The sequence below is a fragment of the Rhopilema esculentum genome, chromosome 21 (assembly GCF_057945365.1).
Source record: "Rhopilema esculentum isolate cy_ngs chromosome 21, ASM5794536v1, whole genome shotgun sequence".
NCBI lineage: Eukaryota > Metazoa > Cnidaria > Scyphozoa > Rhizostomeae > Rhizostomatidae > Rhopilema > Rhopilema esculentum.
The window spans coordinates 8,351,888-8,378,766 of record NC_142835.1 but is presented as its reverse complement, the minus strand read 5'-3'; the positions used below and the strand labels follow the sequence as shown (position 1 = coordinate 8,378,766).

General features: G+C 35.7%; 1 protein-coding gene across 1 annotated transcript; it reads left to right on the top strand.

Moving 5' to 3' along the window:
• Window positions 1-646: 646 nt before the first annotated feature.
• Window positions 647-26,426, top strand: LOC135684849 (propionyl-CoA carboxylase beta chain, mitochondrial). The gene is made up of 18 exons (XM_065200532.2): window positions 647-891; window positions 1,134-1,247; window positions 1,832-1,900; window positions 2,781-2,837; window positions 4,040-4,153; window positions 4,597-4,707; window positions 4,912-4,953; window positions 5,361-5,427; window positions 6,831-6,876; window positions 7,750-7,824; window positions 11,845-11,926; window positions 14,155-14,278; window positions 15,043-15,150; window positions 15,628-15,728; window positions 16,176-16,274; window positions 16,834-16,873; window positions 17,842-17,901; window positions 18,827-26,426. The coding sequence occupies exons 1-18, from the start codon at window positions 679-681 to the stop codon at window positions 18,946-18,948; spliced, it is 1,644 nt and encodes a 547-aa protein (XP_065056604.1). The 5' UTR covers window positions 647-678; the 3' UTR covers window positions 18,949-26,426.
• The last annotated feature ends 453 nt before the right edge of the window (window positions 26,427-26,879 follow it).

Here is a 26,879-nt window from a genome sequence, read left to right as displayed (position 1 = left end):
AGGGATTATTTGTTTCATATCGAAATGACAACCACATCAGAAAAATACAATGTCCCTCAAGGCAGCAAGAATATTGTGATTTTAAACTGAACCCTTTCCCTTTATTTTTCACCCACGCCTCCCAATTTCCTGATTCCTAAACAGCCCCAGGCCACCCTACGCTAACACTAGAATATTCTTAGGTCCCGAATAAGCACCCCACCCTCACTTATATTTTTCAAAGAAATCTCCGCCCCCTGCTCTTATTAGGACCCCCTGCTTATTAAGTTTTCAATTTTTCTTGGAGAGCCCTTTAAAAAGTGTGAACAACTGAGGTTGAGTTTACCCAAATAAGGAATGAGCATCTTTCATTCTCAACAGTTTTAAGATTAGTAGCCTATTCTAGCAGATCTTTGATAGTAAGCTTTAGTGAGAAGTGTGCTTCACTGCGCTGAATTAGCAACCACTTGTCTAATTTTCATATGTGTCAAAATTTCCTTCAACTTGTCTGAGTAGTGCAGCCCGTGCTCTATTGCTGTCGGATATATTACACCTCCCCCCACTTATTTCTACGCCCTCCCTGTTTATTGAATTTTGAGAAATTTTCCAACCTAATCCCCCCCGCTTATTCGGGACCCTAAGAGCGGCCCAAAACATTGTATCGAGGCTGCATCAGCCACACCACCATTAACATTCAAAATGGCTGCAATGCTACGGAGCCTTGGCAAGTTCTCTGTTACCTGTCCTTCAAAGAATATCAGTCTTAAAATACTCGGCAGTACTGCTGGAAAATTATGTACTGCGAGGATTAGTTCAGATGTTGCTCTGACCATAGCAGACTATGTAGAGCAGAAGAGAGAGCAGGCGAAGCTAGGAGGCGGCCAACGGAGGATTGACACACAGCACCAAAAAGTAAAATATTGTTATAGCTGTTGGCATTCTCTTGTCCATGAAAGGCTTGTTTTGATGACTAGCTACTGCGAAATCCATTTTAAAAACTAAAGCCTGATTAAAGCAGTAAAAATCACAATAGAAAGTTTTCATTGTCTCTGCTAAAGCATTCTATTGAGAAATCTATATTCTGAAACATGTCGCCTCTCACAACACAACAATTAGTTTTATTATAACGAGTTTATGTTTGATTTGCATATCAGGGAAAGCTTACAGCAAGGGAAAGAATTAGCTTGCTGTTGGATCCTGGATCATTTGTTGAATATGACATGTTTATGGAGCACAACTGCACTGACTTTGGAATGGAAAACCAGAAGGTTTGTAATTAAAGGCTGATTGGTTGTTGTTCAGTTCTTGAAACAAATCAAGTTTTTGAATATTGAAAAATCATCATCGAAACTTATATGTCTTTATATGTCTTACCTACTAATTTGTGTTTTCATTGTATGTTTTGGTGAGGAATTTGCTGCCTTTACTTCATGTTTATGACTTAGACCACATTCAGAATGACGTAATAAAGAACCCTTTGGTTGGATGTCCACTCTAATAATCAAAACATTAGCAGCAAAATTATTTGATTATTCTAAAACAGATACCATAATATTAAAACGGAAAAAAACCACTGCAAATACGATATAACAAAATTACAGTGAAGCACGTTCCCAGAAAGGGAACTCAAACAGAACAGTGCAACCAACAAACACATCACATGTATGTGACATAAACAGGCAACAGAATCAATTAAGTATCTAACAAAGCATAATTATAATAACTGAAGAATGCAAAACCTGTAATTACGGAACCTTGCAAAATTTTCATTAATTTCCTATTACTTTTAAATCTTTATTGAGGTATGGAATACCAGTGAATTAATATGTAAATTTTATTTTTTTTCTTTTAGTATATTGGAGACAGTGTTGTTACAGGTTATGGAAAAATAAATGGCAGGACAACATTTGTGTTTAGTCAGGTATACAACCTGTCTGTTTCCTACATGTTATGTCTTTTTAGTGTAGAGTTTCATAATTTAAAATATGAGAATTATATTGTCAATGAAAGATGGCAATCAAGAAACTTTTCATGGAAGAAAAAATTGGTTTTTTTAACATTTCAATGAGGTTTTCAGATCTATTAGATGCTGCGATCTATCTCAGGAAAATAGTAGAGCAGTGGAAATTATTGAAACAAACTGGACCACTTAGTAATGGCACTGGTTTTGTATTTCATCTAATTTTCTGGGAAGAGATTTCCATGAAATTAAGTGCTATCAAGGAATGTCTCACAAATCATATTTGTTTATAAACTTTAATTACAATGTATATATTAGCAAGAAGCTCGGTCATTGGAAAGGAAGGAAAAGCGAAAGAAACAGGAAGAAAACAAACAGATAGGAGAGAAGAGGAGAAAATAGAATGAGAGGGGGAAGAGGAGGATACAAAAAAAGGTGAGATAGAAAAGAATGACAAAGAAAGAGAGGAGAGAAAAAAGAAGAAGGGAATGCGAAGAAAGATCAACATGGGACCTGTCATAAAATACAAAAAGTATTAAAAGTGGTTGATTATATGGCTGAAAATCATCTTGCTTGCCTAAACAGAATGACAAATTTTGAGTTATCATAGTCATTTGAAGTAGCAATATACTGCAATACAGAGAAATACTACAATATTTCCTTGTTTTTTTGTCTGTCAAAACAAAGAAATGCTGCAATATTCAAATTTGGTAGGTTATCAACAGTTTTTTAAATGGGCTCATAAACTTCTTAGTATCCCTCAAGTATATTTAATGGCAATCATGTCTATAAGAAAACAATACACAGTAAGTTCATTAGAGAAATAACCTTTTGTTTGTAGGATTTCACAGTATTTGGTGGCAGCTTGTCAATGGTACATGCACAGAAGATCTGCAAGGTATAAAGCAGCCATTTTTAACCTCCGGCCGGCCAAATACTTTTATGTCAAAAAAATTAAAAATTTGAAATTTGATTCAGTTCTTTTTCTCTTTAGTAAATGATAATATGTGTCCCATTGACCACTTATTTGTTGGGGGTATCAAAATATGTAATAATTTATTCAATTAATTAAACTACTTATTGCAAAATATTTTGCTGCTTTGACAGAGTTACACAGAGTAAACAAATATTAAATCATGATTTTTAAAACACTATTACCATTTAAATGGTGTTTACATCCTGCACTCAGTTAATCCTTGCCTTCTATGTTCCCCTGCAATCAACAATATGGAACTTTGCTTAAGCATTGCAATGTTTCTGTGGCTGGTTGCTCACCTTGCCACTAGGCTTTTAAAATGCACTAGGTTTTACTGAAATTCACTGAAACTCCCCGCATTTCAATCTCAAAAGTTGTGACTCATATGAAATAAGTGCAGTATTTCCATATTTTGATTTCTTTGAATATGATAAAAGGTTGCTACAATTTCTGCAAAATACTGAAGTTGAAAATGTTCTTCTATTTCCATTAAAACTTTTACAATCTAATTTTAGAAAATGATACCCCAACTTTATAGAATTGCTATATCTTTTATCTTTAGTAGACCAAGTTCTTCTGTTGAAGTTCATACATTATTGCTAAACTATGTTGCATTTATTTCTCTCCTCTATCTTATTTTTTTCCATTCAAATGTGAAAAATGATTATGCACTGCTCCAAAAAGATTATTCTAAAACTTCCCTTTCATAAAACTTTTTAAAAGCAAGACCCTTCCTTTTTAATTTCAACATTAAAATAGATAAATCTATAAAACCTAGTGATATAGGAAACACATTTCCCTGGCCTCACACTTGGAATACTGATTAACCCTTGGTTAAATTCAATTAAATTCAAAACCTGTTTCCATTGACCCATGCATCTTTGAAACTGTAACAACTTACGTTGTAGTCAACCTTGTAGACCCAAAGTAACATTGTCTTCATACAGTTCAAAGGAACAGCTAAGAAATATGAATTTGTAAGTGACAGTGTAAATAATTGTGAACTGAATTTTCCAGAACAGTATATGTTTATGTTATAAAAAAATCACCTCAATTTTAGAATCACCTTCATTTATCGAAAAGTTATCATTAATTATATATCAATTTACTTCATTTCTTTAAAGATAATGGACAAGGCAATTACAGTTGGAGCTCCTGTCATTGGTCTGAATGACTCAGGTGGTGCAAGAATTCAAGAAGGCATCGAGTCCTTAGCTGGTTACGCCCACATTTTCCAGGTATAATATTGAAAATTTTCAGACCTGATAAATGACCAGGCTAAATGACCAGATAAGGTGATTATATGTCAAGGCCACTTGCTGTGTTAACAGGTCTATTTAAAGCCAGATTGGGCTTTTGATTAGTCTTCCAATTTCCAAGTCACCAAGGGCCTGCTCAAAGGTTATTCCATGAAAAGGAAGCTTTTCATACTGCAGTGGGCAAGGCCAACAGAATGTTATATGAGGCTATTTGGCCGAAGAAACAAAGAAATCTGAATAGGTAAACAGATGTTCACAAAAAGTGGAAGTTGCTGAAAGCCAATGGTAGATTTAAGAGCAGTAGAATTTTTTAATTCTTCACATTGTCAAAGACATTGACATATTTTGTGGAATATTGATAAATCTCTTACAAAGTTCTGCTTCAGGTTATTTTAGAATCATTTGAAATCTTGAAATTTTAGAGAAATACATTGGCTTCTGGAGTTGTTCCTCAGATATCACTCATCATGGGGCCATGTGCTGGCGGTGCAGTATATTCTCCAGCCATCACTGACTTTACATTCATGGTTAAGGTGAGTCACTATTTTTTGGTCTACTTTGTTAAAAATCGGTTTCATGATTTTTAAGGGAGTTGTTTTCACCATTAGAAATATCCCAGCAGATATACTTGGCTTTATTTGCTTTTGAGCAAATATGCCATTCTATCCGTTTGTATTCCTTTAGCTCTAAACTCTCAGTCTCTTGTAATCTATTTAAGACTTGTTTTATATTTCCAGGATACATCATATCTTTTTATTACTGGTCCAGAGGTTGTCAAGGTAGGTTTAGCTCTTTCACATGTATACTTGACTTAAATTTTATCGTTACATTGTTAAGTGTTGCCTTGGCATTTCAATGATGACAGTCGCTTCTCCATTGCTATTTCCGTTGAGAGATCTTAGATATATGTTTGTTGCATTGAAATTAACTTGATTGAAATATGGAGGATCTCCAGATAGCATTTTAAAAAGATAGCATTTTGTAATATAATGAATATTGATGTTAGAACTATTGTGCAATATCCACGCAAGAAAACGCCCTGAAGAATACCTCAAGATAACGGTAAAGAATACCTCAGTTGTCATTATTTCTCAAGAATATGCATCCTCCGGCTTATTATATAGGCTATGTGCTCTCATACAATTTTATTCGATTTCTTTTAATGCCTAAATTGTGAATTCTGTAGACCGTCACAGGAGAAGATGTTACTCAGGAGGAGCTTGGTGGATCCAAAGTGCAGACCTCCAAATCTGGTATGTTGATTTTGAATGCAAATCCTTTTTGTCATTTCAGTCCTTTTAACCATTATTGAAAGAGGAGCAGGAACGTTTTATAAATAGTTGAATAATACAGAATACTGTAATTCTTCGAATGTTGCCAGTTTCTGTTTTTGTCTCGTTTCTTGTTGTTATCGACTTCCATACCATGCTTCTGTCATATTGAGCAAAAATTAATACAATTTTGAAGAGTTATGCTCAAAACGTCGTACGTATCTCTCATTCGTGCCCAAAGTTGTTATTTAATTATTCCATTTTTTGCTCATTATTCATCGACGTACAAAACGCTGACGACATTGATTATCATGTTTCTGTCGATTGAAGACAAAGTGTTTCTGGTTTAAACTTTCATCAAAAATCGAATTTTAGTGTCTTCCATGGAAGTACTTTCTTGTTGGGGTCTTGTGCACAGGGTTTAGTCGTTCATGAGCAAGTGGATTTTGAAGGCAGTATTGAGAAATAAGTCTGAGAAATTTAAGGCAAAGTGCCATATGAGATGAATTTTTCAATTAAAATTGGATACGTTTTGCCCTTTTCCAAAGGTCTCTGAAATGTAGTAGCCCTATTATAATTACCATTGCGAATAGGATATTATCAAGTATTTAAGTATGCAATTATTGTCAGATGACTCCATCGTACATTCCCATAACGGGCTATCAAAGCAAAGATGTATGGACGATCTGTGCATTATTCGTACCATTATGACGTCACAAAATTTAGTGCTTCACAACAAGTCTTGAAAACCATCCCAGTTTTGTTCTGCCATATATAATGCTGCAGTGATTTGTACATTCCTGATTTATACAAAGTCTAAACAAATATTTTTTTCTGTTTAATCTTAGAATAATGTTTCCACCTCGTTCATTCTTAGTGTTCCCCATGCCTTTTTACGCCCAAATCGTTATTCAAGAGATTTTTTTTCTACAGTATAAGAAGACAACGATAAAGAATATGTAGACAATGTTTTTTTCGTCTTTACCCATCATATCATTGAAACTATCTGTAAAGGCAATTTATCGTTATTTAAATATTGCAATGTTCAGTTCTTTATTTTCCCCCTAATGTTCGGCGGGAATGGCTTTTTTACACGACATTTTAGATTAATCGTCCCAGTGAGGTTAACTTCAAACAGACGGTTTTTCCAAACTATCAAGTTGTAAATTAACTCTTTTGATTATTTTATAAGGCTTAATATACTGTCAATCGACTTATCAAACCTTGTCAGCGCCTTCGAAATATTGTCTTGCCAATGATAATTTACTTTTACATGGTATTTCTAACTGGTAAGAAAAGATCTAATATTTGCATCCTCAAGAAATTTTCAAAGCTCTATCGCCACGAATTTATCAAATATTATACCTTGCGAATATTTCCAACAGGTGTTGCTTCAGGTGCTTTCGATAATGATGTCGAAGCAATTTCCTCGTAAGTATTCTTACCACATCTTTACAAAATTGCAATATTGTAATACAGTAAATACATTAAGTATTTGATATAATACTGTAGACCTTTGCAAAATATTGTTTCGATTGTTTGTAATATTCTGAAGATCTCTTGATTACCTTGTCATATAATTTTCCTTCTCAAAAAATCACGTTTCCTAGCCGTAGATAATATTTAGAATTTTGTGGTGGTTGTAGTTTCAGCAAGAATTTATTTCACCATGAACAGCACTCTAAGAGTTTTGCCTATTTTCTTTTGCCCCCTGTTATTTTTCTTCAAAAGATTGGTGGCAAAAATCTGTTTATGGTCACAGATTGGCTAAACCAAAGAGCCAATAATACTCACTATTCAATCTTTCAAGATATTTTTCAATCCGTCTCTGGATTTAAGCTTCCCATCAGTTTTTGGTAGTTACGCGAGGTTTTTGCTTTAAGGAGTGTCTTCAAACGACAAGGAAACAATAACATAGTTACCATCTTTCGTGTAATCTTGCAATTTATTAGTACAAAAGGTGTGTTTAAATACTTTGAAAAATACTGTATTCAGATCTTGAGGAATAGGTAAAACAGTATTATTGGGTGGTAATTATGGGGAAGGGGTGTGTTTTTTTTCATATGAATATTTAACAGTCGCATTACTTTTATAATCGAGTTTGATGTGCAATCCGAATTATCTACCAATCTAGAAATGTATAGCATGCCTCCATTTACCACAATGGTTCAACATGACTCGTATATGAAAAACATGTAGAAAAAGCTTTCTTATGCCTTTTCTTCAATTATTTGCAGTGCATCATTGAGTGATTTTCATCCCTAATACGCTCGTGTTCATTATGGTATCTTTTCTTTTTTGTAGCATTCGTGACTTTTTCGACTATCTTCCCCTTTCAAACAAGGACCCTCCCCCGATTCGGAAGTGTGATGACCCAAGGTATGAAGTTTATTCGTTTTCTATTTTCTTCCCATAATGCAATATTTTCTTAGATGAACGTTTGGACTCAGCTAGAATTGGTTTTGTATGATTTTCGTCAGTCGGTTTTAAATTTCAACTCATTTTGAACATGCTACTGAAATAATTTTTGAAAGCCAGAGAAGGATCATGAAAGGGGCATTCTTATCAGCAGAGAAGGATCAGAATTGCAAAATTTTGTTTTGTCTCGCTGAAACATGTTCAGGCGAGTATCCTTATAAGGTCAGGTCACGTCTCGTATGGTCGTTTTTCTTAGCTTGTGATGTAATTTTTTAACAGTGTGCATGGACAGCAACACACTTTTCAACAGAAATGCCTCTCTTGTTGCGAGTATTCGCTCTCTGGCATCAAACCATCACACTTTGTTAATGTTTCATCCATCTCACTATCTTAAACTAAAGTCTTTGAAGAGTTTTCAGAAATCCTGCTTTTTTGCCTCTGTTATTCCTACATGGGCTATGAGTAGCCATTATCCAAATAATCGCAACTCGCACAGCAACTTTTTGTCAAGAAGAATACTTTCTCAACTTATTTAATCTTTAAATAGGAATGCAAAAAATAGGCAATCCCGATCTTGGCACGTGACAGGCAAAAATATGCCGAACTTGGTTTTTAACTTCTTTTGCAAATATTGAAAAAGATGAATTCGATAACAATCAACTATCACAATAACATAAATTTTAAAGGCATTGAGTCATAATAAAATGGATTGGGTATACCCAAAGTGCCAAAATCCGCTGAGTCACAATTTTCATGACTGCGATGCTATTGGTTGACCTTGAACTGGTCACATGAACTCACCTCGTACTGATTAGCAAAATAATTCCCATCAATAGCAAGTTGTCAACATTGGATGACAATATCACATGAAACAGCAACGATCACGCCGAAACCAAATTATCCCCTATAGAGAAGGCCTATTTACCATGACTCAATGCCTTAAAAGAAAATGAATTTGATGAAATTGAATACTTATGACTTATGAAATGGTTTTTTCTTAAATTTAGCAGAAAGTTCGAACTAGAACAGTTACTTCCTTATGAGAACGACAAAATTTGACCAGTACCAGTTGCAAGTAATTAAAGACCACACCAATTTCCTCGGCTATTTTTTCCCTTAATTTCCCTTATCTACGCTCTCTCCTCCTCCCTCTTTCAATTGAATTTACTCTTTCAGCCTGTTCGAACCGCCATAACTGGCTTTGTTTGCAAAGCCATTCCAAACTGCGACTGGACTCTCACACTTAAGCCCGGCAGAAACCGGACCTGTCTGTGATTCAGGCTTTTATTTTTTATCGCCACTTTCTGTTTCACAGATGAACTCGATTATAGCTATTATGCAAACACAAGTGGTCATTGGAACGATACAAATTCCACCTAATTAGAGCTTTCGTTTTCACATTAGCAAATACAGGTCATTAGAAAACAGGAAAACGGCCGGGTTGGCCGCAGTATCCGGTTCTCGGTTAGCCAACCATGGGCGTTTCAGTACAAATGCCCTTGTGTACTTAATAACTTGAGCGTCAGTTGTTCCCGGTCTTTTCCTATCTACTATAAAAAATCGACAACTAGCTGCGGCATTTTTTCTGAAATCATTCATGGATAAGTGTATTATTTGGTATTTGGCATACCCATTAAACATGTAGATTGTGATGTTGGACACATTTGTGAGTCGCATAAAACAAGCTGTTTCTGGCCTGGACTACATCAAGTGTACTGATATTTTATCGAATAGGAGCCATGTTGGAGAGAATAACTTTCCAATTTTTGTGTACATTTGTCAGCAAAAAGCAATTTGGAAAAAAGCCTGCGAGCATGTAAACATTGATATGGATTCAAAATGGAGCAAAGAGAGAATTCTTGTGGATGGGATTTTTGAAAAGTTTATTTTGCTGTTCATCGAGTTTGGGTATGATGTTAATGCCACGGATATCAGTGGGCTAGCTGCAATACATTATGCAATAAAACACGGGCTGCGGATAACAACAGAAATCTTGATCGATTCTGGAGCAAGTCTTTCGAAGGAGGCAAAAATTTCTAGCTGGATTCATACAAAGCTTCCAGCGTTGTACCATTGCCTTTACACTTTGGATGTAAAAATGACAAAGCTTGTGTTCGAGAAGTCTGGTAATGAGATTTTGAAATACCAACAGTTAGATAAAAAGATTGACAATTGTCTGTACCTGCCAAAAAATATTCCTGTATTGGTGCAAGCATGCCTAAAGGAAATTGATAAATTTAACCCACTCTCCTTTGTTCTGATTATAATTGCCATGAAGTCATATAGTAACTCAAGCTTGAATACTGAGGTTATAGAAACAATGATCAGTACATGTCGGTTGATGGGAGGTGTTCTTTTACCATCGATTGATGAGGACGGTGAATGCCTGTGTCCAGATTCGCTTTTTGAGTTTTATAGAACGTCCTTAGAAGAAATCAAAAGATCGGGTATTGGTGCTTGTCAAGGAATGTTTTTGTTTAGGCTGATAGAAGCATTGTTTCACTTGGATGATGTCCCTATGAAGTAAAAGAATTTGTAGAATATCCAATGCCAGGTTGAATACGACAGTACCCTTTGAGCTCCGCGGGATTTTCCAGGAGGGTGTTGTGGCATTCAATACGTCAGCTCTTGTTCCTATGGATTGTTTTGGCCGATCAGGTTTCTAAAAGATACAGCTGAGAGATATTGTGTCTACTTTACCATTGACAATCTTAGAATATTTCAATTTACATTGGACTAAAGCCATTAAAAAGAAAAACGTTTGTTGATTAATTTGTTACATTGCAGAAGAATACAATTTTATAAAGCAATCAGCTATCATTTGGCCTAGAGACATGGAAGTACCAGCACCTTGTGTCAAGTTTGAATTTTCAGTCCATGCATCGATCTTCTGTTGATCTTTGATGAAAGTTTCATGCTTAATTGTTTTGGTCTTGTCTCTAACTTTGTTAAAATCGACGTTGTTAACCACATCTAGACTTTGATTGAGTATCTGTTTAGAATTAGCCTAAACAGATAAGATATTCGCCTAAACATGTGGACATACATGAAGTGAAGTTTCATGTCACAGATTTGGTTATAATTTTGGAAATTTCTAGTGATTGCGTAATAGTAGCCAATAACATATCTATTTCTCCCTAAGATCCTAAGAAACGGTTAAATGAGATATAGCAATCAATGTACCGAAAGGTCTTGTATTGAGGCTCGGTTACATCAGATCAATCCATATTTCTATTGAGCCTTCTTGGTATATAGACTTTTTCCAGGAGCGTAGTTCTTTTATCCTATTATCAACTTATAGCCTATATAGCCTATTATCAACTTAATCCCGATGTTTAACTACTATTTATCTAAAAGCTGTTTGTAAACCTCTTCGTATTTCTTCCGGTTTCATGTATTTATTCTGTCTTTATGCTGTTGGCGTTTGTTCTTTTTGTCTTTATGCTGTTAAATCAATTTAGCTGCTTTGTTGATTGCTCTCAAAAGCCTCCGCAGTTCATTCTCCAGCCTGTGTCTGCTTTCTGTGCTAGTTAAAGCGCGCTTAAAAGCGGGTGTTTCCTTTTTGGGTTCGATTTTATTGTGTACGAACACGTTGATCCAAATGGAATCGTACACTAGCTAGTTTTAATGTACTGAATTTAGTTGGAACCGCATTGTTTAACAGTCTTATTGTCCATGATTCGAAAAATAAGAAACAGTTCTAAAATTTCAGTGTTCAAAAATAAACTAAAGGAGTTTATCCCCATCTAGCTTACTCTATTACAATGTATGCAATAATTACTCTTAATTTTCAACTCTTTTGTAAAGTCTACAGCCGTTAATTTATATCATATTTCTTTTAAAGCTGATAGGAATTTGTGGATAAGAAGTAAAATCATATCATATGATCAAGTGTTGCCCATTTTCCCTAGATATCAGCTTTCTATAAAAGAAGAAACTCCTGTTTGTGTTCTTATTATAGAATATTGATGTGTCTTCTAGGGATCGACTGTGCACACATTTAGACCATATTGTACCATTGGATTCAAAAAAAGCATACGACATGAGAGATGTTATTTATGCAGTAGGTGATTTAGTGTTTTTTGGCTCTCAATTTTTATCTATTTTACAACTACATCAATGTTAAACTGTTCCCCTTCCTTTATTGATTCGCAAAAAGTCTATAGCACAGATCATACTTTATTACCCCTTATTGAATACCTGAAAATGTCTGGATGAGAAGGATGTTGCTGGTGTAGTGATTTTGGACTAATCAAAAGGATTTGATTATCTAACTAATAAACTTCTTCTAGCCAAATCGAAAACTTATGGCTCCAGCGACAATGTAATGGAATTTATATATAGTTTTATAGTTTTCTAGATAGAAGAGTACAACGAGTAATAATATTTCCAGATTTTAGTGATCGGATGGAAACAAAGCAGGGAGTCCCTCAAGGATCAATCTTAGGCGCATTGCTTTTCAGTATTTACATAAGCGACACTTTTCTTCATTTGAAAAAAGCGATCAGTGCAACTATGCATATTTGTTTATCACGTACTGATATCAATGAAATAACTGACGACTTTAAGAATCAGAAGTAGCTATACTTGCTAAATGGTTTTGTGAACATTTTATGGCGCTCAACGGTGATAAAAGCACACTTTTAATTTTTGAAGCCAATCGATTCAAGTAGAAGAATCTAAAATTTAAAGAAATGGTTTCACTGTAAAAAAGTGAGAATTTTAAATTATTAGGAGTAACCTTGGACCATCAGCTTTGGTTTTAAGAACATGGTAAAAATTTTTGTAAAGGAGCCGAGGAAAAGGTAAACGCTCTAGCCAGGATTGCTTTATATATAAGAAAAATATTTTAAATAAAAAGGTTATTTTCCTCTTATTGTTATTATTTTTGTTATTTTCCTCTTATTTGGATGTTTTGCCATAGGAAAAATAGTAAACGAATAAAATCAAAGTCATGACGGGGCAATGAGAATAGTTCATGATTATTATCAATCAACTTTTGAACAACTTTTAATAAAGAATAAAACAATAACTTCTCACTAGAACGGTTTAAATTCACCTTTATATGAACAAAATATTTTCTATAATTGAAAACCCATATAAATTGATAAACTCCCAATTTAAAACAGCGGAGCTACATATAATGGATTTGAGTTACAAAATATATGGATATAATACCGTTTTATATAGATGTTGCCAAATATAGAACTCAATTCCAAACGAAATAAAATACTCCTCAATTTAACAAACTTTCTAGCAAAAGTTCTCAGAATTTTATCGTCCAATTTTGCTTGTGACCTTTGCAGAGAATACATATACAACATCGGTTATATTTGATTTATTATATTTTTGGCAATGGTAATTTAAAGATAATGGCTGGCTTTAATCGGCTTAAGTATAGCTAGAGATTGTGCCAACTTCAGATAAAGAAAACAATTTGAATACGATAAGAATTGCCTTGAGCGTATGAAGTGACATTTTTGGACAAATCGCTTTAGAAAAAATTTTGGCAAAGTTCTTATGCTTCCTTTTGCAACCATGTTGATTGTGATATCCAGATTAAAAAGTCTGTCAAACAGGGGAAGGAGCATTCATAAGAACATTTCTGTTGAAGCACCAAAAGAAGGGATATTCAAAATTGAACTGAACCGTAAAAGAGATTGCTTAATGAAAAATGTTTATTTGATACTGATATTAAAAATTCCATATGAATAATGCATGTTAAATTGGAAGAATTGACGATTCAGCTCTTTTAAAGAAGATTAAATTTATATTGAGTAACCGTTCAACCGTGCGGACATCGAATCCAATTATTTTTTGCTCTTTTAATCTGTTTTTTTTCAAGCCAAAGTGATATTAGTTTTATCATTTTGAATTTGTTTAATCAAAGATGGTTAACACTGCCAGCTTGAAAAGATATTTTGACGTGATGAATTTATTGGGAGTTTATTTTAATTCATCTGACATCTTGATGTTTCAAGTGATCCAACCACTGGTGTTTATTTGCTGGAGAACAGATAATTTTATGGTTCATTTTGCGGAGTGGCATTTTCATCTTTGGTCTATTTTTGTCTGACCAGAAAATCGTTATATTTTATGACGCCAAAATATATTTTAGCAACGCTAAAACCTCTGACAGTTTTTGTAATGAATTGAATAATCAATGAACAGTTGCATGATTTTTGCTTATCATCAAGAAAACCTTAATTTTTGTCTTTCTGCCTTGAACTTTGATTATTGTTAAACAGCTTCTGGTAATTTCTGCATTTTACAAAATTCGTCTTTTTTCAGATTGCAGATGAGCGAGAATTTTTCGAGGTGATGCCAAACTTTGCAAAGAATATCATGATTGGTTTTTGTAGACTGAATGGGCGTACTGTGGGAGTCGTTGGCAATCAACCACTTGAAGCTGCAGGTTTCAATCTTGACATTTTTTGTTGATCATCAATCTTGCATGTTCTATACACCTATAGATAAGACTCTTTGCTGCAAAATTTTCGGATAAACATGTTCTTTTTTTGTTTTCGTGGAACGCCTCCTGCCTATGTCTTAATCAAAAGGCTATTTCATAAAGGATTTATAGAAGAATGTCCGTTAAATCTGTGTCCTGCTTATTTTTTAATTACGTCGTTTGAAGAAGAGGGTTAAAGACAGAAAATCCGAGAGTTCGATTTAAGAAGAAATTTCGTGTAAATTAAAAAATGCTTCTTTGTCTGATGAATTATGGAAGCCCAAACAATATATCATAGTCAGAAAAATATAGCTGTTAAAAACTTACTAACAGCATTTAAAATTTTATAATGCAAAATTTTGATATTAAAGATAAAGATAAAAATATTTAGTCAACAGAAATCAGGCACTAAGATGAACCTCAATGGAATCACTTGATAGCTTAAAGAGCTCTTGTACCCTGCACAAGTTGTAACAGTTATATACAGCGTTTCTGTATCAAGAATCTGATTGTGTTGATCAGATCCTTCCATTATGTACAATGTTATCCTTCATTTAACACAAGATTTTTTGGTAAAGCAACGCAGCCCTATGTGTGAAGTTAAAGTAACATTTGAGTACTTGATTTGTCTTGATTAAGAGGTTTTAGCAGTAATGTCCAGTGAATCTCATTGTGATATGATGCCTGCATTTCAATTTGATTCAGTGTCGCCATTTTCTCTTTCCCAGGTTGCCTTGATATTGATGCTTCTGTTAAAGCCGCAAGATTCGTTCGATTCCTTGATGCATTCAATATTCCAATCGTCACTTTTGTCGATGTCCCAGGATTTCTGCCAGGTAAATACGGTTCCACGTTTAATCGAATTTTGCACATACAGTTGAACAATCAGTCAAAAATAAGATTGTTTAAAAATTTTGAGAGGTGAAACTGGCCGGACCTGATCTTAAATTCTTTATTCCAGGATGCAGGCTAGACTCTTTGCTTATCAATTTCTACCCGCATGTACTCTTTTGGATTTCAGTGCTAAATTTAGTGCAGTGTAAATAGCTTTATTGGCATTGTTGATAATGTATAGATACCAATATGACAGGTTCTCTAAAATACAGACATATACGCATGGAACGTCACTCTAATTCAAATTTACAAAAGTGACACTTGAGAACAACTTCATTAAATGTATGTTTCATAGTGTTCTTTTTCCTTGCAATTTCAAGAGCATAGTTTCCTATTTTTGGTTTATTTTTGCTGCTAGCAGTATTCACAAAATCATAGCTTACTTCCGCTTAACATTCATTTTTCAATTCATTTTCTAGGAATAAACCAAGAGCATTATGGGATCATTCGTCATGGTGCTAAGCTTTTATACGCATATGCCGAAGCAACTGTCCCAAAAATAACTTTCATAACAAGAAAGGTGAATATTTCTTTTCATGAGCACCAGATTTGAGACATGGTAATCAAAGTCTTTAAGTATAGATGAAGTTTCTTTTCAAATGATGCAAATGAGCAGAAACAAAGATTGAAGTAGACTTTTCACCCGAATCTCCGCAGACTATAAAACATCGGATATTTAACAAAAACTGAATCGAAATATTTATGAACGTGTGGACCAAAATTAAGGTTAATTGCGACTGTTAATTGATAATGTCATTAACAGATGTAACACTGAAAGTTCATTTTTGATTAAATCAATTAATAGCAGTTTTGTTTTTACAGATAAATTAATATGGTACATAATAAATCGTTCACATTTGCTGAAAGCTATTTGCTCACGAAGACACAATGTTTACTTTTACTATTATACAATTCGCTTTAAATTTAGTCCTGATATATATTCAAATTCTGGCATTATTCCATATAGGCCTACGGAGGAGCTTATGACGTCATGAGTTCAAAGCATCTCAGAGGTGATACAAATTACGCTTGGCCAACGGCCGAGGTGGCTGTCATGGGTGCTAAGGTATGTTAAAAAAGGGTATTCAATCTTGTGCTTACTTATAACCCAGGATAATTATTATAACAAAAAGTGGTAAAACCGGACAATAACAAAGTCGTTAGTGAAAACACAGTAAAGTTAGATTTTAGCATCTTTTTCAAGATGGCTCAATTAAGAGGACTCCCCTGATGGATAGAGACGGCAAAGGCTTTCTGAGGCCTTAAGCCTGATAAGAATGATACTCCTGCTGATAGAGCGAGACACGACCTGCGATCCTTTCCGAAATCTCTAATTTTCTACAAAGCCCTGAAAATGCAATAAAAACTCAGCATAATTTATGCGATTAGCAATAACCCTATGATTGAATTTTTCCCTGCCTGCCGCTGGGCTTCAAGAGTGAAAACAGCTTATAATTGCAATGAAGCATTCTCAATACCCCCCCCCCCCCCATAATATTCAAAGCGCCGCCTCTTAAACTTTATAATTTTACATTCTTTTTGTAATCTTTTTATTTGAAACAAGAAACCTGAAACATTGATTTGTGAATCTTCATGCTCTAATGTATTTTCGTTTCTTTTCGAAGGGTGCTGTTTCAATTTTGTATCGAGGAAAAGACAATATAGGTAGGAAATGCCAAAAAGGCAACTTTTTCCTAATTTGACCAGTTTCTACTTCTTCCATCTGTTATTATTTTTGCACAATATATCACCATATTCCTTAGATATTCCAAGAAAAATTCTTTCATCGCCAATCACGCCTGGTTTGTAATCATGGCAATTGATTTTCAACCGGTTTCATACCTCAAAACGATGCGTCGATTGTCACATTGCTATCATTCATTTAAAAGAAGGGGCTGCGAAACAGAATCAAGTTCCACAATTCGATATTTATATCTCTAATAATTGATAATTAATATATCTCTAATAAATGATATCTCTGATAATTAGATGCTATTTTAGGACGTCTTACATTAAACGTTTAAGAGCTAGTCTATGACATCTTGATTCCACTTGTTTGAAGTTAGAAACCCTTGAAAATATTCAAAGTGTATTTTTTCTCTAGCCACGTGGCACCACAGATTTGAAATTGTCCACACTGTCAGGCTATCGAAAACGCATCTTCGTCTGTGTTAATTAATGGAGATAATTTCTGGGTGGGCGTACCTAGCAGACAAAGTTATCGTTTTAAGCTTTGGCAATTCAGAAATCCAACAATTCCCATTAAAGAACACTTAGATTCATATTCATCTTTATAAGCGTCAGACAAATTAAGCAAATACGTTTTCTATCCTCATTGTTGTCATTTCTTATTCAATTTGATGTAAAAGTAACTTCGCGCATATAAATATTAAGATATCTAACAAAAATGTTTATCAGTACAAGAAGGTATCTATATGATTCAGGTATCTATATGTTCGTTTTTTTAAAAAAGATTCATCAGTTTGGAAATAGAAGCAACGTTTTTCAGATTGTTGCTAATGCATAGCGCTGTACAGAGAATTTTGCTTAAATGCTTTGTGGTTATACGAAAGCATTTTGTTTATCGTGCGGAAGAGCGCACTTTCGTTATTGTTTCATTTTATTTTCAACAGAATCTTATGAGAAGGATTATACAGAAAGATTTGCCAACCCATTCCCGGCGGCAGCACGTGGTGAGTTTTCTGTTTCTGTCATTCTGTCTGTTCGACACACACACTTGGTACATGATTACGTCACACAGTATGCAAGTTCGTTTTTATGGCCATAGTGTTTACAGGATGCCCAAAGAAAATGTAGCCCTTAGGTTTTTGCCTAGGAGGGTTTTGATCTCATTCAGTACGTTATTTTAGTCTTTTCATAAACAAAAGAGGCACTTTAATGAATTTCTGAGAAGAGAATTCCCAAATTTAATGTAATTTGGCTATTGGTCAACATTAACTGAAGAATCCAGGGTGCGCCAAAATGTAAAGTGAAAACAAATTTAAAGTCATTTGGCAAGCAGAATCGTCTTTTCATTTAATTATTTGGAATCTGTCTGCACCAAAATAAAGGAGCCCGACTTGTGTAGATATAAAGAGTGAAAAGTCTTCTCTCTTAGACTCTCCATTTGAGGAGGAGCTAAGCCGTCGCAGAATTTTAAAAAAACGAGGAACAAATCAAACGTGCCATTTTTCCTCTCACGCTATTTTCGACCCGGATTTTGATATAAATTTCAGCAAGTTTACACTGTAGAAAATCGGACGATATGTACATCCCTGTGAAATATTACCGCTTTCCTGGGCTATCTTCAAATTTTAGGGTACCAATGGACTTGCTACATGTCTCTCCCTCTATTTAGTAAATAGTGATTTGTAGCAAGTCCAGTGTACCAAAGACTCTTTTGGTATATATGACTGTCTCCTTTTCTGGCTTCCTGGGTTAACAAGATACGAAAAGTTTAACCTTTAAAGATTAGATGAAAAATGGGACTGTTTCATCATATCTAGGTTTTTTTAAAAGATTGTAATTAGCTCCAAGTACTACAAGAATAAAGGGACTTTCATCATAAAATGGTTTCGTGAATATTTCTTGATTTTAATTCGGGGAATCTTTTTTTAGGCTACGTCGATGAAATTATTGCTCCACGAGACACGCGCAAAATTATTATTGACGATTTAGAATTACTGGAGACGAAGAAGCTTTCAAACCCGTGGAAAAAGCATGGAAACATTCCACTTTAATACATTTCGCTTTTCAATGTGCCCCAATTTGCTGTCTGTCAAACTCGCCTGTTAGTTGCGTGATGTCCTTACGCAAAATTTCAAGTCTTTCAAAATGATAATATCTCGCTGGAAATGCAAGTATTCAACTAATGTGCAAAATTTTATATTTATTTGAATAAAAATGCTTTTTAAAAAGTTTATTGAGAAATTTTTTTGCGTTGGCACTTGTTTAAACACGTCCTTGTGTTTTCATATGCAATAATAATTGCATTTTGCCACTAGAGTTGCTTACGGTTTTTCTTTTTATCTCTCTTTTCATTGTTTCTATGGTTTTATCACCAAAACAGCAGTATTGCAGTATTTTCACCAATGGGTTTTTCCAATACTACGCAAGAGGTAAGTGATTTTAGAATCTCGAAAAAATTTTCTATCTGAAGTAAAGAAAAGGTAAAAATGGTAATGCAACTTGAGAAAATATGTCAAAGAATTGGGAAATGATTTATAATGATATGATACAAAGATTTTAATGTGAATTCTGTACTTTTGTAACGTTATGACTCTTTAACGAGACCTCGGAGGCGCATTTGGTGGTTTTGTACTTGCGCCATATTTTAATGACTAGAAATGCTAGGAAACTATTGAGAGATTAAACAAGGTAACATGTTTAGAAAACTTGACCATCAACCATCCACTCAAAATTAAAAATGATGTACGTCAAGTTTAAGAATTCTTTCCGATCCAAAAACGCACAGCTCGACTGATGCCTTACTGTGACCCGAAGACGGAGGCTTCTTGTCTGATATTATGCTGCTGTTAATGGCTGAAATAGCGTTCTTTTTTTCGGGAGACGAAACCTTTGTTTCGAAACAATGCCCTCTTAAACCAATCAGTGTTGCAGAGTCATAACACATGCGCAAAAGTAACCGTATTCGCACAACTGTTCTGTCTGGGACCACACAGCTCTTGAACTTCCCGTCAGGGCTTCAAACGATAGTGCGCATGTGCAATGACCCTGAAACGGGGGCTAGTGCACGTCTGGAAGACGGGCATGATTTCATCTCCCGAACAGAAAGATGCCGGAATCTCCTTATAGTGGTCACCGCATTCGTAGCTACCTACGTTAACCACTGAGATATGAGTTTAGGATGTTACACTTTGTCCATTTAGAGGCATTTGACACAGGTAAAACTTCAGCCACTCGATCACCAATGGTTGACAAATCAAATTGCGCACAGAGAAAATCGTGTGAACAGTTTTCGCCTTGCTGCAACTCGGCGAAATCCTGAAGCAGCGCAAATTGGTTCAAGATGGCGGACGAAGCTCGAGCTTTGCCTCCATTAAAGGCTATGAAACGGTCGATCATTTCAAAATCATCGATATCGGTTATCGGGAAGGTTATTGGGAATCTTCGTGCAATTTTCTCGGCTATGACCCGAGTTTTTATTGTACATAGTTTCACGTGCTCTCTTTAGTTTGGAATAAGTTATTTTCAGAATCGCTGTTGTTATATATGTTGCTGCCTTTGAGCCTCTCTGTCAGTGCAAATCTAGCGAATGCAAACCAGCGCATTGGTTAATTTCAATACATTTTTGCCTGAGTAAGAATAAATCACTTTTGTATATATCACAAACGAAACTCTTTTATAATGAGTATAATATTTTCATGAAACACACCTCATTCCACTATAAAACATCAAAAGCAAAATGGGAGGAGGTACACTGCTGCTTTGCTAAAGAGGGGGGGGGGGGGTTCTACTAATTGGTTCTACTACTAATACTAATAATTTTAGATATGTTCTTGAGTGAATCTTGTATTTAGAAAACGAACTATTTGATGATGAAATAATGACAAAATTTACCGTCTTTGAAATTAGTATTTCTGCAAAACGGAACGTGAAGCTCAACGAATTGTAGTTTCAAGTTGCAGATAAACGATTCAATGGTTGAGAGAATACATGGAATCTTCTTGCAATGAAAATAGAAATTAGAACATTTAGACAGTCATCGCCTATTTTATAATCATCGCCTATTTTATAATCTTCAATTATGCTTGGATAGAGGTATTCTTGTGGGATCTCAGGGGGCTTTTAAACACCCCCTTTTAAAAAAGCTGTAAAATCAAGGAGTTTTTTGCCATCTAGGAGTTTAAACATTTTTTCGTCGGCAAATTGTCAGCTTTGTGAAATAAAGGCAAATAAATGATGGCTCACCCACATTGCAAGCAAATGGGATCTGAGTGACGCCACCCCCTCCCCCCCCCTCCCGCACAATACCTAGTGACGGCCCTTGCGCAAAGCTTTCGATGACTTAGAGAACCTGCAAGGTCTACGTGCCTGTGGAATTATAGGTAAAAAAAGGGGAATAAACAGGGTCTGTAAAATTATTTAGCTGGGGGTAACGGCTCCCTGGAACGAACAGTACAAAAATCTAAACTTAAAATTAAAGATGGATTGTCTTCGAATTGCGAAGTAGAAATTATTTACCCAAACAAATCAAAACTTAGTCTACACAGAGCACTGATTGAAAGAAATCTACGATACTGTAATCCATGTATCAAAGGTAGCCATTACTATTAGATTAAATTGCTGTAAAGCAAACACGTTGTTACTCTGTGTTGTTATCATGCATGTATTGTCTTGTCGAGCTCGTATTTCTTCGAGCAACATAGGATTCCGGTTTCTTGATTCCGGTTTCTTGATTCCGTATTCCGGACTCCGTGTTTAAAAGGTATACAATCTATCAATAATAACTAGACATCTTATCTTCCATGTAAGTCGTGCACGCAAAGCTCTTCCTTTTTTCTCACGAAATGCTTCATCTCTCCCCCGCCCCCACTTCTTCGTTCGCAGCGTAGTCTTTTCCACTTTTAATGGATCAACCCCCGGGCTAATTGCTCTTATAGCTGCTTACAGGTTGCTGCTTACAATTTGTTCCGTTGCCGTCTAGAGCCGAAGGTCAAGAATCACGAAGGACGAAGTCAGCCACACCATTTAGGCAAATTTATTTTTCAATTGCATCATATCGACTATGATCGCATGTCACAGCCAATAGCGGCGCCCCCCCCCCGGGGGGGGGGGCTGGGGAGACTGGGACGAGTTGTCCCCCTCCCAGTTCTCAGCAGGATCAATTCGGTATCTCGTCTAAATTCGATGAGTATATGTTGAGGGAAGGGTGATATTTTGGCAACGAATTTTTTTTGATGTAATCCTATGATTTAAAGCTGCCTTTACGTAAACCAAAATTTGTCGTGGGTGTTTCCTATTCATGAAATTGGAATTTCTTGTTTTTTAAAGGGGCGTTTTCTAAAATTAAAAAGGGCGTGGTCTAAATAGTTTTGTTTTGTACCCAGAGCCTAGTGGCTGGCGCCGCTATACCCTGGGTACTACTGGTCACTGGTCGCAGCTTACAGCCTCATTTTGCTCATGGCTGCTATCCATCGGTAGGAGATAAGAACAATTTAAGGTGGTTGTCAAATTCAAAGTGCGCATTATTTTGTGAGGAAGTGAGACAAATTTTTCAACAAATTTTCCTCATTCATTTATGTCATAAAGACACTTGTTTACGAAAAGTCGTGTAGCAAGTAAACACCTTTGACAATGTAGCATATCGTGACGTCATTCAAAACCCACGGCCAAGTACATTCCCGCTTGTGGGGGTTTCGGGCTTCTTTCTGCCCTTAATTCATTTCTCATTACCTCTCTGCTCTCTGCACATTAGTTACTTTCTCTTATACTTAGATTTATTCTTTCTTCGGTGTATCAGTAGGTAAGAGAATTTTATCTTTTATCTACAGTACACTCTGTTGTTTAAGTTAAGAATAACTTGTCAAAAGTTAAGAATAATTTTAAGAACAGGCTGAGGCTGAGGTTCTATAAATTTTGAATTTAAAATCCCCGTTGAAAAATTCCATCTCAACAACGAGCGGCTTTTCCATATAGATGTATGTTGTTTTTAGAATCTTTGAAGACTCATTGCTAACAATGGGCCTTTGCGAGCGTAGCGACGATCCAAACAATGGCAGTAAACCAATACGGATTAACCAAAATTGATTTTAGACTGTATAAAAATGCATTATGGGATGCTTGCGTTCCGCAATGGCTCATTGTTAGCAATGAGTCTTTAAAGTAGTAGTTATACATATTTAGTATATTAGCATAGTTAGTTGTTAGTAAACGTTTAAAATTGTAAAAGCCCGGAAAACACATGAATTGATCCCACGCAATGTTGCCACGACGTTATCATGATGTTCTAAGGTCTGACGGCCAAACGCTGGCGGTCAATGCGATCAACGCATCCCACACATTCAGGATAGCAAGACAAAAGAAAGAACCAAGTGTTTCGTTGAAAAGGAAAACAAGGAACTTCATGTTAACCGTAAACAAGGATTGTTGCCAATTCTATTTGCGTCATAGCTTGATATGGTTTTATTGGAGACAGCAAAATTTCCGCAAACAGTTTTTTGGAAGAGTGACAAGCCAGTTAGCACGGGAGAAAGAATTTTGTGTTTATTTTGAAACCAGTAAACTCTTATCTATGCGAACACATTTAAAATATCCAGCTTCAGATAAAAATTTAGAAGAAAAAGCAATAGGTTTTTGAATTTTTTTTCCATGCTAACAGAACAGAGGAGGGACTTTATCAAGTAATCAACGGTGCCACTAAAATGGCATGCAAAACAGTTATTTAGTGGTCTTGGGAACAATTTATAGTTTCAAAAAAAGTCAATGCCATAACAGCATTAAATGCAGGGCCATAATTATCATTGCTCTTTGGAAAAGATCTAACCCCCCCCCCCCCCCAAAAAAATTTTAGAGTTCTTTTGTTTCCAATAAACATTCCCTTTTTTTCCCTATTGTTTTCAAACAGGGGTGCCCCCCTCCCAAAAATAAATCTTTCATTCTACGGCATTGGTCAACAGCGTCCGAGACTCTAATGATCTAGAAAACAGGAAAATCGTGCATGGACAAAATCTCCGATGCGTAAATAAAGAGTTCTAAAGTGTGACGTCATCAAAAACTTTTTTTAGAATTTTTGAATTTTAACCACATAGCGTAAAAGATCACCATGAAATACTTTCAAATACGCAAAATTTGCCAAATATGTCTAAAATCGGTTGAGATCTGGCTAATGAAAGATTTGAAGTTTGCTAACGAAGTTTGCTAAAATTATGAACAGAGACCAAAATACAGAGGTTTGATGGAGAGAGAACCAAAAAACATGTGGCCATATCTCTGCCATTTCGTAATACACTTGCCTGATTTTGCAAATTTAGAGGTATTTCATGATGCTCTTTCAGATTTTGGGATCCAAATTAAAAAATTCTAAAAAAATATGTTTGTGACGTCATTACTTTAGAACTCTATAGAAAGAGTGACAGCATCGTCACCGTGTTTGATTCTGCGGACGCTTGCATAAGTGAAAGTACGTCAAACGATACAAAGGGTCACGATACAAAAGGTCACGCAGAAGTGGATGACATGCAGATTCACTTGTAAGGTTGCAGTCAATGAATGTCACTGAAGGAATCGAAGTCTACTGTTCTACGAGAGTGCATTTGAGGAAAATGGGTTTCGGGAAACATGGTCCAGTTGAAAGGTCTTTGCGAGCTGCCATAGCAGATCTCGACTTTGCGAAATGCAAGAACATTTTGGTAAATGAGAATCAGTTTGCAGACAACAACTTTCCCATTTTTGCGTACATTTGTCAGCAAAAAGTGATTTGGAAAAGTGCCTGCAAGTATGTTAACATTGACATGGATTCAAAATGGAGCAAAGAGAGTCTCCGAGATCATTTGTCTGAACAGCAAAATGAAAAACAGTTTCTTGGCAATAGTATTAAAGAATCCTGCTTGCAGAAAATTCTTGTGGACGGGATTTTCGAGCAGTTAATTGTGCTTTTTGTCGAGTTTGGGTATGACATTAATGCCACGGATATCAGTGGGCTGGCTGCAATACATCATGCAATAAAACACGGGCTGCGGTTAACAACCGAAATATTGATCGATTCTGGAGCAAGTCTTTCGAAGGAGGCAAAAATTGCAAGCTGGATTCATACAAAGCTCCCCGCATTGTACCATTGCCTTTACACACTGGATATCGAAATGCTGAAGCTCATTCTTAAAAATTCCGCCAACTGTGTTTGTGATATTCCTAAATTAAACAACATTGGGCAGTCCGTTTTCCTTCCTGCACGATTGCCGCTACCCATTCAGGATTGCATCCGGATGTTAGATCACATCAATCCTCTTACATTTCTCTTAATTGTTTATGCAGTTAAGTTGTATAGCGACCAATCGTCAGAGGCAAGAATGATCAAAGAAGTCGATGAAATTCTGAATACACTGCAGGAGTTCCTTGTAACAAACAAATGCTGGCAGAATCTGATGCAAGAATCTTCCTTTGAACTTTGTGGAGCGAAGTTGCAGAAAATGTTGAAGTCTTAACTGGATATTTTTCACGGGACTTTCTCCTTCATATGGTGACCAGCTTGTTAAGGAAATGTTAATTTTTACGATTTGATGAGCCATCGTGGACGCCGGAACGACCAAATTCAAGTGGGGACAGACTCAGCGATGCTGGAACAAGGGGGCAAAGATGGCAGCTGCCTCCTGTGCCCTTGACTATTGGGGCAGAAAAGGGGGCAGAAGAAGGGGCAGGAGAGGAGGCAGAAACTCACAATATAATAGAACTTAAGGGTTCTGCGAGTAGATAATGCTTTGTGCCCAACGTTCACATAGATTTCCGTATTTCACACATCAGAGCTTTAGATACTCATGCCTTCTGTAAAAGCTTGCCCCCCTTCGTCCTGCCATACTCCCGGCGTCCCTGAACAGCATTTTCTTTTTGATTCGCTGTTGGCATCTTGTAAATGGTCAAATGAGAATGGCATACGTATTCAAGTACATCATCATTAAGGCAAAAGATCGATTAAAAGAAACTGTAGTTAGAATTACATAAAAATGTTCTTGTTGATTACGAAGTCCAATGTTGAAGGTATTGTCATGAAAAGTGTGATAGCTCTCGATGTGATCTCACGCATGCGCAGTTATTACAGCAACCTGGGTCGGGTGCAGACTTTCTTTTATACAGAAGGACCTTTTCCATGATGCAACAATCAGCTTTTATCTGTCACGATATCGATACATTTTTAACTCATCATTATTGCCATAACAATTTTTCCTATGTTTCCGACACAGTTTTGTGACTAACCTTCATTGCATCGTTTCAGTAATTAGCTATTAGCTACGTTTTACCCTCAATTTCGTTCCTTATCGTTTCTTATCGTTTTTACTTTACTTACATCTGCACAATGTCAGTGCACGGCTGTCCAACCGCGCTCACTTTCTTGTTGTTTTTAATTCTTATTGGTATGTTAATAACCTTGATTCCGCTAAACCGTTAATTCATGCAATAGATTTTTATTTATACTTTTCCTCGTGCGTTCCATGTACAACTGGAATCATGTTTGTCTAATTTGATGAAAACACTTTGGAAATAAGTCATTGTCCTTTTTTATTAAATGAGCAGTCTTTTGAGAAGATGGTCAAGAACTGCACCAAAAAGCGTGCTATGACGGTATTTTAGCAGACTTGCCCTATAACACAGATTTGCGGTGTAGTGGGTAGTGTAAAACCTAAAAGCCACTGACCCTTCGGGGTGATTTCGTGATTTTACGGTTTAATTGCAGAAGCTTAGCTGTATTCACGCTACGTTTATGTGAGTAGTCAAAAACCAAAAAATAGAAATGCAAAGAATTGAAATTCACTAAATGAAAACATTTTTCGAAATCAAATGTTCACTCTTTATTCTTCGTTTATCCATGACATCAGCAGGTAAGAGAGAGGGGACTTTTTTAACGTTGAAGGGGGGGGGGTGAAATAGTAACGACTCTCTCATCATCTTCACTGAAATTGCATCTTAGAGAATCGAAAAAAAGCTTAGTACCCAAAAG